This window comes from Panthera tigris, chromosome X (genome assembly GCF_018350195.1).
Source record: "Panthera tigris isolate Pti1 chromosome X, P.tigris_Pti1_mat1.1, whole genome shotgun sequence".
In the NCBI taxonomy this organism is placed as follows: domain Eukaryota; kingdom Metazoa; phylum Chordata; class Mammalia; order Carnivora; family Felidae; genus Panthera; species Panthera tigris.
Window position 1 is genome coordinate 15378471 of NC_056677.1, and position 15215 is coordinate 15393685.

The following is a 15215-nucleotide window of genomic DNA, read 5'->3' on the forward strand; positions in this document are numbered from 1 at the left end:
CCTACGCCCCCCGCACCAATCCCTGCCACTCTTCACAGGGACAGGTTCCGTGCGTGCGGCTCTGGAGAGCAGGCACTCTCGGTGACAGAGGAGCCCAGGCATCCACCGCGCCCCGGGCGGCACCCCCGCTGTCCAGGCAGACCTCACCTGCTGGCTTGAAAGCAATTTGGTTCTTCTTGCCCTTGTTCACCTGCCTTAAGAAACCCTCTTTGAGCAGCTCGGCAGCAGTGGCACGTTTGTGGGGGTCAGGCTCAAAACAGGATAAAATGAATGCTCTGGCGTCAGCTGAAAGGGCTCCTGGAATCTCAGGGTGGATCTTAAACATCCCCACCTGCATTTAAGGGAGAGGGGACTTACGTGACTTACGTGACTGTGAGGCCTCAGGCACATCCGGGTGCATGTGCCTTCAGTATAAAGCTCCTACCCCTGCCATCCTGTGAGGAGCTGGTGGGTTAGAACATCCTCAACGACTCGCCCGGCTGGCCTCTTGGGACTTGGCTTTGCCCAGTAGGTTGTTGGAAAAGTGAAATCAGAGGAGTTTCAGAGCGTAGGGCTTAAGAGGTCCTGGGGCTTCTGTTCTAGTCCTCAGTGGAGCCCTGAGGCCACACGCAGGGAGGCTCGGCAGTTTGGGGGCGGAGGTGCATGGAGTTACTAATCAAAGGGCATGAGGTTTCAGGTAAGAAAGATGAACACATTCTTGGGGCACCTGGCTGGCTCGGTCGGAAGAGCATGCAGCTTCTGATGTCGGGTTTCTAAGTTCAGGCCCCACGTTTGGTGCAGAGATTACTTAAAAATCAAAAAATCTTGGGGCACCTGGGTGGCTCAGTCAGTTGAGCATCCAACTCTTGATCTGGGCTCAGGTCATGATCCCAGGGTCTTGGGATGGGCCCCCTGCTATCGGGCCCCACGATGAGCTTAGCATTCTCATTCTCTCTCTCCCCACCCCTGCCCCCTCACCCGATTGCACTCTCTCTCTCAAGTAAAAAAAAAAAAAAAAAACTTTAAAAATAAAGTTTAAGGGGTGCCTGGGTGGCTCAGCTGGTTAAGCACCCGACTTCAGCTCAGGTCATGATCTCACGGTTCGTGGGTTTGAGCCCTGCATAAGGCTCTGTGCTGGCAGCTCGGAGCCCGGAGCCTGTTTCAGATTCTGTGTCTCCCTCTCTTTGCCCCTGCTCGTGCTCTCTCTCTCTCTCTCAAAAATAAATATTAAAAAAATGTTTATAAAGTTTAAAAACTTAAAAAACCCCACAAAAACAAAAAAACAAACAAAACCAACATGAACGCATTCTAGAATTCTGCTGTACAACAACTGTACCTAGGGTCAACAATACCGCAGCAAGCATTTTAAGGTATGTTAAGGGTGTAGAGCTCCTGTTAACTGTTCTTACCACGATCAAATAAAAGTTTTTAAATCGAGTTTTAGATTTTGAGAACACTAAACACTGGATGGAATATCCCTCCAAAATGTGAAATGCAGGACACCTACAGTGGCACCCCTCACCTGAGGGGCAGGGGGGAAGGCCACTAAGGGGCCAGGGACCGAAATTCAGGGCAAGAACCCAAAGGAGAGAGGGGTGGCGTCCCCCACAAGACTATCGGAAAGCAGAGAGCGAACGTGGGCGGCGCCTTGGTGCCCTGTCGCTACGTTACATCTAAAGGTGCTTTGATGTTACTCAGAAGGCCCCTGTAGGAGTTCTCTTGGGCTGCCTTCACAGAGCGCCACAAACCGGGTGCCTGAAAACAATGCAGATTTATTCTCTCTCAGTCTGGGAGGCTGGACGTCTGCAGTCAAGGTGCTGACGGGGCCACGCTCCCTCTGAAACCTAGAGAGAATCCGTCCTTGCCTCTTCCAGCTTCGGGCGGTTGCGGCAACGGTTGGCTTGCAGACACATCACCCTGACCTTGGCCTCGGCGTGCCGCCCTCCGCGTCTCTCCATGTCATCACCTCTCTGGCCCCGATGTCTGTCTCTGCACCAGCGAGTATCTGTCCCGAGGCCTACGACTGAAGCTGCAGGTAGGATCTTCGACAGCCACACGGCTCCACCACGGACAGACGCCGCAGGGCGGGGAAGGTTACCGCTGTCCCCCGGCCCTCGCGTTCAGGGTCTTGTCGGGATCGTGGGGGCCAGAAGACACTCGGCGACTTGAGGTCCTGACGTTGGAGCCGCCTGACCGCTGCTCTGAGAACCTTCTGCAGGGGCCGGGCTGAGGGGAGCAGCCACGGCACCCACAGCGCAGAGCAGTCCGTCTGCTGAGCGGCCTGCACTCCGCTCGCCGAGAAACCTGCACTCGTTCCTTTTCGTTCTGCCAGAGGTTGAGCCGGAATGTCCGGCGAAGACGCAGGCGGCAAGGCTGCAGGGCAGACGGGCCGAGGGGCCGCCACGCCTGGCAGAGAAGCAAGGAAGCAAGGCCTCTGGAGCATGTTCTATCGGGCTGCTTTGACGCACTGTGACCTCACTGTCCATAAGCAGTGAACCCACTCTCCTCCTCCTTAGCCTTCAGGCAACCAAAAATGCTCCAGGGAGGCCACTGCTGCTAAGGGACTCTTAAGACCACAGCCTCTCTTCAACTTCTCCAAGTGTACTCAGAGCCAGAAGCCACAGACCTGGCCTTAGACACAAGGGGCTATCCTGGCATCAGCTTCCCGTGGGATGGGAAGCATGTCCCTTCCCAAGGGAGCAGGCCTGGTGGTAAAATCCCCCCCCCCCCATGGTGGCCAGTCGGTCTTATGTGGGCCTCAATACTTGGGGTGGCCTTCCCGTGAGCTCGGGGAGGGCTTTTAGAATGACAAAGTAAACACTGTCTGCTATCCGAAGCCCCACCTCTTCAAAACCAGTCAGAAACCTGCCCTCCAAAGATACAGGCCCATGTGGTATTTGAGCCTCACCTAGTGTAAGGGCAAATACAGATTCAAAATAAGAGGCTTCACAAAAATAAGACAAAACCAGGGAGGGAGACAAAGCATGAAAGACTCATAAATATGGAGAACAAACAGAGGGTTCCTGGAGGGGTTCTGGGAGGGGGGATGGGCTCAATGGGTAAGGGGCATTAAGGAATCTACCCCTGAAATCACTCTTGCACTATATGCTAACTTAGATGTAAATTAATAAAATAAATTAAATAAAAATTTAAAAAAATAATGTTAGTTGTACAAGCAAAAGTTAGAAATAAACAACATGCAACATGATGTTTATGATGAGTTCCTCACAGTATGGGAAGAAGCAGGAGATAAAAATCACATGGATAATATGTTAACAACTATGATTTTTTTTTTTTAATTTTTTCGTGTTTACTTATTTTTGAAAGAGAGAGCGAGTGTGGGAGGGACAGACAGAGAGGGAGACACAGAATCCGAAGCAGGCTCCAGGCTCTGAGCTGCCGGCACAGAGCCCGACGTGGGGCTCGAACTCACGGACCGTGAGATCATGACGTGAGCTGAAGTTGGACGCTTGATGGCTGAGCCACCCAGGTGCCCCAACAGCTATGATTTTTAAAACTAATAATAAGACTGGTAGAATACAAAAAAAAAAAAAAAAAAACCCAAGAGAAAACAAAGAGCCTTCATCCTCCCTGTTGAAAATAAGGGAAGAGACCTCCCCTCCCCCTCTTTTCTTAGAGCATGTACTTTAGAAAACTTGTAACTGCAAGTTCTTGGTGTCTTTGAGACGCTATGTGAATCTTTTTAAAAGCTGAATAAGCCTCTTGCCAAGAATGCCTTTCTCAAGGACCTGAGGGCCAACTCCTGGAAATGTCAACATCAAGAAGGATCCATCTCTATCTCCCAGTTTCCGGTTGCGGGGGAGCCCTAACTTCAGTAGTGTCTTCCTCCAAAACTACCTCCTATCTTAAATATTGGAGAAGTTTATTTTTCCTTTAGGTAAAATCAATTAGCTGATGCAAATGGTCGTCCCAATTATCGAGTGACCCTTGGATGCACTACTGTGACCAGTGGCACTATCCTGTTCACGCACGGGAGGACTAGTGATCGTTTCCTTTGAGACCACGGGTCAGAGGGTGGTAGTGCTTGGCTGGAGAAAAGGACAAGTTCTTTCTGTCCTTGCAACCACTTAGTGGACTGCCTGTGGCATGCATCGCATTCTGATTTAATGCCTATTCAACAATAAAACTGTTTGCTTTCTCTTCTACCTTTGTGGAGAGATTTCTGGAGTGGCAGGAGATTTTCTTTTTACTTATTATTTCCCTGACACCAGCAACTTCAATCACCAAACATGTCTTACTTTGAACATTGCTGCCTGCGGCTCACCGAGCTCATCGAACGGAGGCCTGCTGGTGGCCATCTCAATGATGGTGCAGCCCAGGGACCAGATATCCGCCGGGGCGCCGTACCCGCGAGGTCCTTGATCGATGATCTCAGGTGCCATGTACTGCAGAGTGCCTATGGGGAAAAAAATAAAGATTGTGGGCACCAAGCTGCACAAAAATCTCAGCGGACCATTGGTAAACTAGCGTGTGGACTTCAACCCTCTCATTAATGACAGACGGAGCCTGCTCTCATGCATAAATGATGCCGTTGCGTCCTTCCTCTGATACTGGTCACACTGAGAGAAGACTGTTCAGCTCCGCGAAGGACAAATGGGCCCCAACCCCATCCAGTCAGTGCACAGAATGCAGGACACACAGTACCCCACCGACTTCAGGAGCTGCCTAGTGGAAGCGACAGATGATAGGATGATGGTAGGGGCGGGCTAATGGCAAAACGGAGTAAGTGCTAAAGCAGAGGGCTCCGAGAAAGCGGATGAAAAAGTGCTTGATTCTGCCTGCTTCAAGTCAGGGGAAGTTTTACCTGGATCAGTTTGGTTCTCCGAGGAGTAAATGCTAAGACAGCACTGGACACCAGAGAGATTTACTGGGGAGAAATACACGTGGGATAAAGGGGGAGGGAGCAGGATGGGCAGGGGGAACCGTCAAGCTCAGTGCCAGTGTGACACCTGGGAGAGAGGGCAGGGAACGAAGAGGTGGGCAGAGTCTCAGACAGAAGAACAGCCCAGGGATGGCTTCGGCCAGGCCACTGGGGAGTCCCTGACCAAAAGCTGCCCCTTGGAGGAACATCACATTGGTCCAGCACGCCGCCGGCGTGCAGTCGTCGGCCAGGAGCAGGCAGGGTGACGGACGACCCCGCCACGAACACGGAGGCAGAGCCACAGAAGGCGGCACACGGGGCTGCCAGCGAGCTGGCCTCCCACCAGGCGGGTTGAGGAGGTGGACAGTGGGATGGGAGGACTCCCAGGCTGGGGGAAGAGCTTGAGCAAAGGTGCGAAGGTGTGCAGTACAGAGTGAGTTCGGGGAACCACCAGCGGAAGCTGACAGAGTAGGGTATTAGGAGTTAAAAATTAAGGAGGCAGTGGCGAGGGCACAGCCCGAATGGCAAGCAGTACATAATGAAGGCTCTGGCTTCAGACTTTCTCCTGTGGGTCACGGGCCGCCAGAGTTGCCACAGGGAAGGTGGTGATCAGATACAGTGCTGGGAGGAGAAAGCACTGCAGAGATGGGGGCAGGGAGGTCAATCAGGGCTCTGGGAGTAAAATCATAGGTTCTTCTTGAAACTAAGGCCGAGGAAAGCAACAGCACCAGACACTATATGCTGGCAAAGTGGTTTCTAATAAAGAGCAAACTTGCATATGACACTGGCCAAGGTGTGAACAGAGAACACGGATGCCCAGAGAAATTCAAGTGCCTATCTCAAGATCACGCAACCAAAGCAAGTCTCCAGAGTCTAAATCAATGAAAACAAAGGGCTCATTGGTTTAAAAAACATTTGGAGAAGCTATGTACTACATCTTCCTCTTGAAGATCCAATGTCTTTTAGTATTTTTCCTCCCAATGAGCATTTGAAAGGCACCGACCCACAGAGTTTTGCAATAATGAAAATCTGTGCAGTTCGATATGGTAGCCACTAGCCCCATATAACCATTGGGCCCTTAAAATATGGCTGGTGAGACGGATGACATGAATTTTACTTTCTTTTAATTTTTAAAGATTCAAAGTAATTACGGGCGTCCGGGTGGCTCAGTCGGTTAAGCGTCTGACTTCGGCTCAGGTCACGATCTCATGGCTCATGAATTCAAGCCCTGCGTCGGGCTCTGTGCTGACAGCTCAGAGCCTGGAACCTGCTTCAGATTCTCTGTCTCCCTCTCTCTCTGCCCCTCCCCTGTTCACACAGTCTCTCTCCCTCTCTCAAAAATAAATAAATGTTTAAAAAAATTCAAACTAATTTAAAGTGAAACATAACTTGGGTTGGGTCTGTGAGCTCAACAGATCAGTAGGGCACAAACGATGGTTTTGGTTTCCAAAGCTGAAAGCCTGCTAGGGAAGTGTTCAGCTGCTGCAGGGTTGGGCAAGATACAGGCTCATAGCACTTGCTGCACCATTGGGAAATCCTAGAGCCCCAGGGAGGGAACTTCCAGTGACACAATCTCCCCTCCCAGGCTTGTGCTGCTGTGAATAATGAATGGAGAGGCTTTGACAGAGGATGTGCCTACTAACTAATCCACAATCTGTTAATCAAGGAAAGACTCGTGCTTTTTGTTAACTCAGCTGTTCTCTCTCAGCTCTGCTCTACGATGCTGGTTCCGGGACTCTGCAAACCCCATTTGTGCTTTGCCTGCAGCTTCCTGTTAGGCTCTGCCACTAGGGGGAGCGCGCGAGAGAGCGCGAGCTACCGCGGGAGGAAGAGCTCAGACGGGCCTGCTCAGGCATACCTACCTAGAGGAGGGAGGAAGGAGAGGTTGGTTACTTGCTCCCCCATGTCTGCCGCTGTCCCTCTGAGGGAGCTGCACTTTGGACCCTCAGCTGGTTCCAGTAGCAGTGCTTGGCTCCAGTTTCTAGCTCTTTTGTCCCCTCATAGTTTCAGATCCAGCTTCATCTTGCCCCACCACTAGTTGCCTGCTCCACTCCAGTAACACCCTTCCTTGTGCTCCCCGCAAGCCCTAGAAACAGAAGCTGCTTTCTGATAACTCAGTCCCAGTAAACCGTTTTTTCTACTAAATTCTCTGTGTAAAAATAACTGGGGCGATTTTGGTTTTCCTGCCTGGATCCCAACTAACACAACGAGTAAAAGTTAATTCTTAAAAGAGTAAGAGAATCAACTTTTACAAAGTTCTGCAACGTAGAAAATAGCACTATACCAAACCGCAATGGTTTACTGACCCTCGTCAAACAACTGTGCACCAGAGTACAACTGTTTCATAATTGGAGGCTAAGCCCGCTTGATGCCAAATTTAGAGATTTTCTTTATATAACAACATAGTAAACATCACCCTTTATAAATGTAGGGACTTAGCAAGGACATCCGTATTAGTTATTTATTGCTATGTAATAAATTAGCCCAGATGTTAGCACCTTAAAACAGGAATTAGGATGTCATGCGGTTTCTAAGGGTCGGAATCCACGAACACCTGGGTTGGGTGGATCTGGCCCAGAGTCTCTAATTAGGCTGTAGGCAAGGTATCTGCTGGGCTACAGTCAAGGGAAACGCAGACTGGAGCTGAAACCCACTTCCAAGTTCAGGCAGGCTGTGGGAAGAGGCTTCAGTTTCTCACCGAGTAGGATCCTCCAAAGGGCTGCTCAAAACACGGCTTCCCCCGGAGCCAGGGATCCACAGACAGCAAGCAAGAGGGATGCCACGCTGTCCTCTTCGACCTAGCCTCCAGGTCACACACTGCCACTCTGCCTTCATATGCTCATCAGAAGGGATTTCACTAATCAGGGTGCCCAGGTGGCTCGGCTGATTAAGTAAGTGTCCAACTCTCGATTTCGGCTCAGTTCATAATCTCACGGTTCATGGGATTGAGCCCCAGATTGGGCTCCGTGCTGAAGGAGCCTGCTTGGGATTTTCTCTCGCCCCCTCTCTCTTTCTCTGTCCCCCCTCTGCTTGTGCACTCTCCAAAATTAAAAACTTAAAAAAAAAAGAGAGAGAAGTGAGTCACTAAGTCCAGCCCACATTCAAGGGGAGGGGATTACACGAGGCTGTGAAGGCCAGGCGGCGGGGTCCGCTGGGGGCCATCTTGGAGGCTAATGGCCACAATGCCTGACTTCCCATCAGTATTCAATGACTTACAGAGCATCTCCACGTAGCACTGTCTCTGCGACTCTCACAACCCAGTAAGGTCGGCGCTGTCTAACAGTTATTCCCATTTTATACATGAGGAAAATGAGCCTCAGAGAAGGCAGCAGATGTGCTCAAGCTAGAACTCAGGTCTTCCGTCTCCACATTTGGAACTGTTCACCATGACACTGCTGATGTATGCAATGAATCCAGGACAAGCACAAGTGAAGCAAATGCTGCCTGAACAAAAGTCGAGCTGACGTGAGGATTTCCAAAGCCATAATGTGACGTGTTCCCGTATAGCTGGAAGGCGTAGGGCGGTAAGAGAGAACCGGGTGCTCCATTTTATTGACCACCAGATTTACAGAAAAACCACCCACTCACAGTCAACATCCAATGGAGACGGATCCACACAACTGTTTCCAATAGTCAAGGGACTGTTCCCAAGCGGTGTGCACGTTGTGGGTGTGTATCGGCTGCACCAAATCGGCTTCTGTCGAGAAATCAAGTAAAGATGCCAGCGGCGGGGGTAGGGGGGGCATCTGAATAATGTGGAAATCCTGGGAAACTTGCTTGCCTTCAATCTGGCTCTCTTAAGGGTATCCTAGCCTTTCAAAACTGCACGTCCCCCAAGATGTGCCCACACACAGGTCATGTGATCGGGGGTACAGAGTTCAGAACAAGGGGACAGGAGACCCACAGGCATGGACCCAGACCACCGGGGACATGAAATTGTGGGGGCTCCCGGAGAACTGCCCAAGCAGGATTTTCAAATCACCAGCGACAAAAACGCATGGCATAGGACAATAATTGAGAAGTTTTGATCAAGGCGCCAAGATAAAAGCCAGACACCAAGGCAAGGGGTGAGACACAGACGACAGGCGCACGTTTCAAAGGGGGTCCGACAGAAGTGGTCACACACCTCGCAGGCCTCTAGCCCAGGGTCCTGCCACCCAGATCAAGGGATTAAAAAGATCGAGAGAGGAGAGACTAGAGGTGGGGGATGTTGTGAGTGACTTCTTTAGACACTGCTGTGCCGGGAGGTCTGCCCTCTCATTACAGGAGCCGAGGAAAGGCTGTGCCCAAAATGGCGACTCAGGCAATTCAACAAGCACTCAGAACTGTCACACTCCAAAGGAGGGCACACGCATAAGCGTTTTCCACAGGCCCTGGAAAACACTGTTAGAGCCCAAAGTTTCCAAGTTTCATATTAATGAAGTACCGGAAAGAGAAACAAGATGCCTCCTGTACCACCCTGGTTGCCCTGGCCAAGGACGGGCCTGGTAGGAGGGGACACCACTTTGTTTTAACCCAAAGATGAGGACTCCTCGTTGGGCCCATGCAGAGCTCCACATGTACATGTCCCCCGCTGGTAAGCTGCACACAGGACTGGTTCCCAGGGGAGCGGCCCATAGCGTCCGAGGATACGGCCATGCCCTCTTAACAGTGGGTGAAAGATGCATGAACCCTGGATGCCAGATGTGGGACCCAGTGTAGAAATACTGCTTTAGGGGCACCTGGGTGGCTCAGTCTGTTGGGTGTCCGACCGGCTCAGGTCATGATCTCACAGTTTGTGGGTTCAAGCCCCACATCGGGCTCTGTGCTGACAGCTCAGAGCCTGAAGCCTGCTTCAGATTCTGTGTCTCCCCCTCTCTCTGCCCCTCCCCCGCTCACACTATATCTCCCTCCCTCCCTCTCTCTCTCAAAAATAAGTAACATTAAAAAAATTAAAAAGAAAAGAAAGAAATACCGCTTTAGGGTCTCTGTTAGAGGAATCCTGCTCAAAGACCATTTCCTATGGCCTGGATCCCTCAAGAGAAAAACACGGAGGAGTGTGTACAATGTGAGGGGTAAAAGAGGGGCGGGGGGCAGGAAGCAGTCAACTAAAGGACAGGTCTCTGCCCACGACGTGGGACTTAACAAAGGATCTGGCAGGAAAGCGTTGACAATAACCATTAGCCAGTCCCAGAGCACACAAATCCAGCTTAGAACAGCACCAGTCAAGTGACCACTTTCTGTGCCCCTCTCCTCCCCTTCCTGCAGCTGGGGAGCAGAAAAGGAGGTGGGGGGGGCAGGTGAGAAAGGACGAGATTCGAGATTGCGTGCCGCCTGCCACCAGATCTGCAGGGACAGGGTTAGGTCGCTATCCCTGGAATGAGGACCAGAGTGTTGATGAGTACATCAGTGTGGCCCCTTAAAAAATTTTTTTTAACGTTTACTTATTTTTGAGAGAGAGCGCGAGCGAGTGTGTGAGCACGAGCAGGAGAGGGACAGAGAGAGAGGGAGACACAGAATCCAAAGCAGACTCTAGGCTCTGAGCTGTCAGCACTGAGCCCGACACGGGGCTCGAACTCACGGACTGCAAGATCATGACCTGAGCCGAAGCCAGACGCTCAACCGACTGAGTCACCCAGGAGCCCCAGTGTGGCCCCTTTTAATTACCCAATTCAGACTGTTTGCTTCTCGAAGCTCCATTAAGACTTTCTCTCAGTTGCCTGAGGGTGGCTGGCAAAGTCTCAGGAAAGGACTACCACCGTGGGCAGAGCATAGAGGGCAGTGGGAGACAAAGAGGGGGTGACTTTTATGATTACACCCTGTGAGTCTGACAGGTTCAACATGTTTGTTACCCACAGAAACTTGATTCTCTGAAAGACTCCTGCCAGTTCTGATAACCTGGGATCTTCTAAGTGCAAATTAGTATTTATTTTATTTATTTATTTAACAAATACTTCACCTGCACTTGCTGTGAGTCAGGTACCGGGTCAAAGCACTTCACCAATATTAACTCATTTAATCCTCGTAAAAACCCTCCGATCTGGGTACTATTAACAGTTCCATTTTACTTCTGAAGAAACTATGGCACAGAGACGTTAAGTAACATGCCTCAAGTTACACAGCTAGCAAACAGTTGAGCCAGAATTTGAACCAAAGATGTTCACAACCATAGACCAGAGTTCCTTTCCCAAGATCCACTCCTAGGCATATACCCAAGATGAATGAAAACTTATGTCTACACAAAGGCTTGTGACTGTTCGTAGCAAAATTATTCACAATAGCCAAAATGTGGGGGCGCCTGGGTGGCTCAGTCGGTTGGGTCATAACAGCCCTTCCTCCTGTTCTAGCTGGTTTATACCTATAGTGAAAACCCTTGAGAAGAACACGGGAGGGGGAGGCTTCGGTGCCAGAAGTTGCCTAAACCTCTCACTCTCCTTCCAGGCTCCGACAGCCTCTGGGCATTTGCATGGAAAAGCCCCACCATAACCTCAGGCATCCAAGCAGGGCTCTGCACCAACCAGCCGAGACTTCTTTACAGAACCACTCTGTGTTGCAAAGAGTAATGATATGCAGGGGAATTTCCTACCCAAAATGAGACCCCTTCTTTATTATCCCCCAAACACCCCTGCATTGTTTTGCAATGCAAAATTCATGCCTCCTCAAGCCAATTACTTGGGAAAATGTGATATGCAATGATGAATTATACATGCGTTTTCTTTGTGAATTTTTTTTCTCCTTGGGGATGCTAATTACGAGATAAATTGTCAGGGGTTTTATGTTTTGAAATAACTCCTTGTTATATCAGAGACCCTCTTGCTACATATTGCCAAGCTAATTGGTGACTTCCAAAGAGGAGGAAAGAAGTCATTTTCAATTAGCGTAATAAAAAAATGTGCCAGTCATATATACATCCATACTCACATATACATGATGACACGTGTATATTTCTATCAGAAACAAAAAATGAAAGTTCAACACATTCTTTCTTTGTGAGATTCTGGTGGAGTCCTTGGTGTAATATTTTCCCATCTTTAGGTGTGTGTATCTCCTCTGGTGTTACAAGCGCAATGCCATTTCTGACACATAAAAGTTCTCTTTAGACAGGGAATGTGCCTCCACTGTGGGCGTCTAGCGATCAACACAGAAAACCCTCTTGTTGGAGCAGAGCCGAGACATTCATTAAGACCAAGGCCAAATCTGTCCACACTACAGCTTAGTGCTCCAGGACAGAGAACGGTCATGCTTCTTTTATAGCTTTATTCAGAGCCATAATAATCTAAGCACTGTTTCTTAATTCCATCAAGCAAGACCTTTGTGACCCTTTTATTATACCTTAGGGGACCATAAACCTTTCCTTATTCAAAATCAGTATTTCTTTCCAGGGATCAATTCCTTTTAAGCAGGAATTTCAAAAAGCCACAGGTAGCTTTTGAACCTCATTCAACTTTCTGGTCTTATAATTGGAAAGCTAGCTGGTAATTTTATACCACTCTCGGAATCCAGTCCCTCTAAACACTTACATGATTCCATCACTGACACACGAAGAAGAAAATCCAATTCCTCGAACCCACTTACAAGACCATATTCCCCAGAACAATTAGCTTCCCTTGGAAACATAACCCCATCAAAGCACAAGGCACCAGAACTCGTGAACTAGAACAGGCTATTTTTAGGACAGACCAGTAAAACACCCCAACAAGTGGCTTGACGGCTAGCGGGATTCAGAATTACCCATGACATTAACTTAGAAGAGATGCTGCTACTTTCCTGAGCGGTCAGAAACCCTCAGAAAACCTCAGCAGAGCACCACACCTACCCAACCTGTGAAGACAAGACAGTTGTGGCAATAGTACTGTCACAGGTAGCTGGCTCAGTGCACCACTGTGACCAAGTTCACACCACCTGAAGTTGGGGACAAGACGCTGTCCACTGCAACTGCCAACTGCCGCGCAGATGTGCGCGGTAAACCTAACTCCGGGACGGCCACCCACACCAAGCCCTGTCCTGCTTACCAGCAAAAGTCTCGGTGCATGGATTCACTCCTGCAAGACGCTTGGAGGTTCCAAAATCAGAGATTTTCACCACTCCACTGTAGGTATTCACCAGAACGTTGTCACCCTTCAGAAAAGAAAAACCACCAAATGCTGAAAGGCAGATTTAAACAAGCTAACATGAAACAAGATTTGTACCTGAAGAAACAGTCACAAGTATGTAGCAAGACTCGACTCGGCACTCTGAGGGCCGTCACGCTCCATTCCTCCCCTTCTCTGAGCTGGTCAGTTTGCAGACTGCCAGCCAGCAGCTCATGTGGTCCGAAACACACAAATGAAACCTCGTTGCCTCAGATGAGCAAGCACCTTGATGTCTCTGTGCACAATCTGGTTTTCGTGGAGATACTTAAGGCCTTCCAGGATCTGCTTGGTGTAAAACTTGATGGTGGGCTCCTTCATTGGCCCCCATTTTGATCGCAAAAGAGCAGAAAGGCTTCCTGGAAATGGACACAGCAGAAAACTCATCAGGTTGATGAAGATTCAATCACAAGAGTCAGGGAAATAAAGCGAGGTGATGTATTTTTTAAAATGTTTATTTATTTTGAGAGACAGAGTGGGGGAGGGACGGGGGGAGGGGGAGAGTGAAGCCCAAGCAGGCTCCATGCTGTCAGTGCAGAGCTGACGTGGGGCTTGAACGCACGAACCGTGAGATCACGACATGAGTGGAAATCAAGAGTTGGACGCTTAACCGTCTGAGCCACCCCAGTGCCCCAGCGAGGTGATGCTTCTAACCTCACACAAGCAATCATACCAACATGGCTGCATCCCGGCCAAGTGCAGCGTCTTTCCTCCCTCTGTTGCCTGTTTTCCAGATGTGCAAGCAGCGCAGCCAGAGAAGGGACCAGAGATGGAGGGTGAACGGGAACCCCTTGTGACCTCCAAAATTCAGCGGGGCTCCCTTTGGGTAGAGCTCTGTTAAGCTTCACGGAGTCAGGAGGAGAGTGCAACAAGCACTCTGGACTTGAGAGGACCAGCCCCCCCCTGGAGATCCTGCACGAATGTCTCGGCTGTTCAGCCTGGGTCAAAGCCACATTGTATATACCTTGCCGGGAAATCAGGTGGACAGGACCAGAATGAGGGGCCATTCAGGGAGACAGGGACTGGGATCAGAGAAGCCGGGGTCTGTCCATCTCCACTGGGAGAAGCCCTCGGGGCCAGGTCACAGGGGCAGGACTATCTTACCATCCCCCCAGCCCCTGACTCAGTTATACTAAACATTGAACCTTTGGGCCCAAAGAAAACAATTCTAAGCATCTGGTTCAGAGGTTATTATTGCAGGCCCTCAGGCAGCAGCCAGCCTCAGCTTGACACCTTCCACAGTGCTACAGGAACCTTGCCACCTGCCTCAGTTTCTCCACATGTAAAAGGGTTTGTGCACATCTATCTACAATTCTGCCATCCTTAAACCTCGCCCTTGGAATATCAAATAATGTGAACAGCAATGATATATTTTCTGCTAGACTATGAGCAACCGGAGGGAAGAACAAACCATTTTATCTTTATTGTAACCTTCAAAATCTAGCCCACTTCCTGGCTAGATACACATTTAAGCTCTTAAGAGAATGGTAGGCTCTTAATAACTGTTGGTTAGATGAATGAATACAGATTTCTAACTGAAGTTTTAGTGTTTGTATTCAGATCATAATTATCATTATTTATTTTGTTTATTTTTTTATTTTAGAGAGCAAGAGACAGCATGCAAATGGGGGAGAGGGGCAAAGGGGGAGGCGGAGGGGAAGAGGGAGGGAAGGAGAGAGAGGGAGGGAAGGAGAGAGAGAGAGAGAAGGAGAGAGAGAGAGAAGGAGAGAGAGAGAGAGAGAGAGAGAGAGAAAGAGAGAGAGAGAGAGAGAGAGAGAGAAAGAGAGAGAAAGAGAGAGAAAGAGAGAGAAAGAGAGAGAAAGAGAGAGAAAGAGAGAGAGAGAGAGAGAGAGAGAGAGAGAGAGAGAGAATATCTCAAGCAGGCTCTACGCTCAGAGCACAAAGCCTGACATGGGGCTCAATCCCATGACCCTGGGAACATGACCTGAGCTGAAATCAAGGGTCAGATGCTCAACTGACTGAGCCACCCAGGTGCCCCAATTTTATTATTACTTTTTTAAATGAACACTTAATGAGCTCTTGCTCTCTGCCAGGCACCATTTTAAAAGCTTTACATACACTATCTTATTTAATCCATCCAACAACCCACTGAGCTAGGGTCACTATTGTTCCAATAATTAGTACTACTCCAATCATTATGGTAACTATTATTACTTCAATTTTACTTTATTTTTTAAATGCAGGGTATTTTTTTAACTTTTATTTATTTTTGAAAGAGAGAGAGA

The 15215-nt window shown here is 49.4% G+C and overlaps 1 protein-coding gene across 1 annotated transcript in view; it reads right to left on the reverse strand.

Annotated features, from left to right (window-relative positions):
• Positions 1 to 15215, reverse strand: part of MAP3K15 (mitogen-activated protein kinase kinase kinase 15) — a 123095-nt gene that overhangs the window by 8692 nt on the left and 99188 nt on the right. Inside the window, exons 17-20 of the mRNA XM_042975280.1 lie at positions 13198 to 13328; positions 12853 to 12958; positions 4239 to 4396; positions 148 to 331 (exon numbers count right to left, since the gene is read on the reverse strand). Coding sequence (XP_042831214.1) covers positions 148 to 331; positions 4239 to 4396; positions 12853 to 12958; positions 13198 to 13328 — 579 coding nt within the window. The remainder of the gene's footprint in view (positions 1 to 147; positions 332 to 4238; positions 4397 to 12852; positions 12959 to 13197; positions 13329 to 15215) is intronic.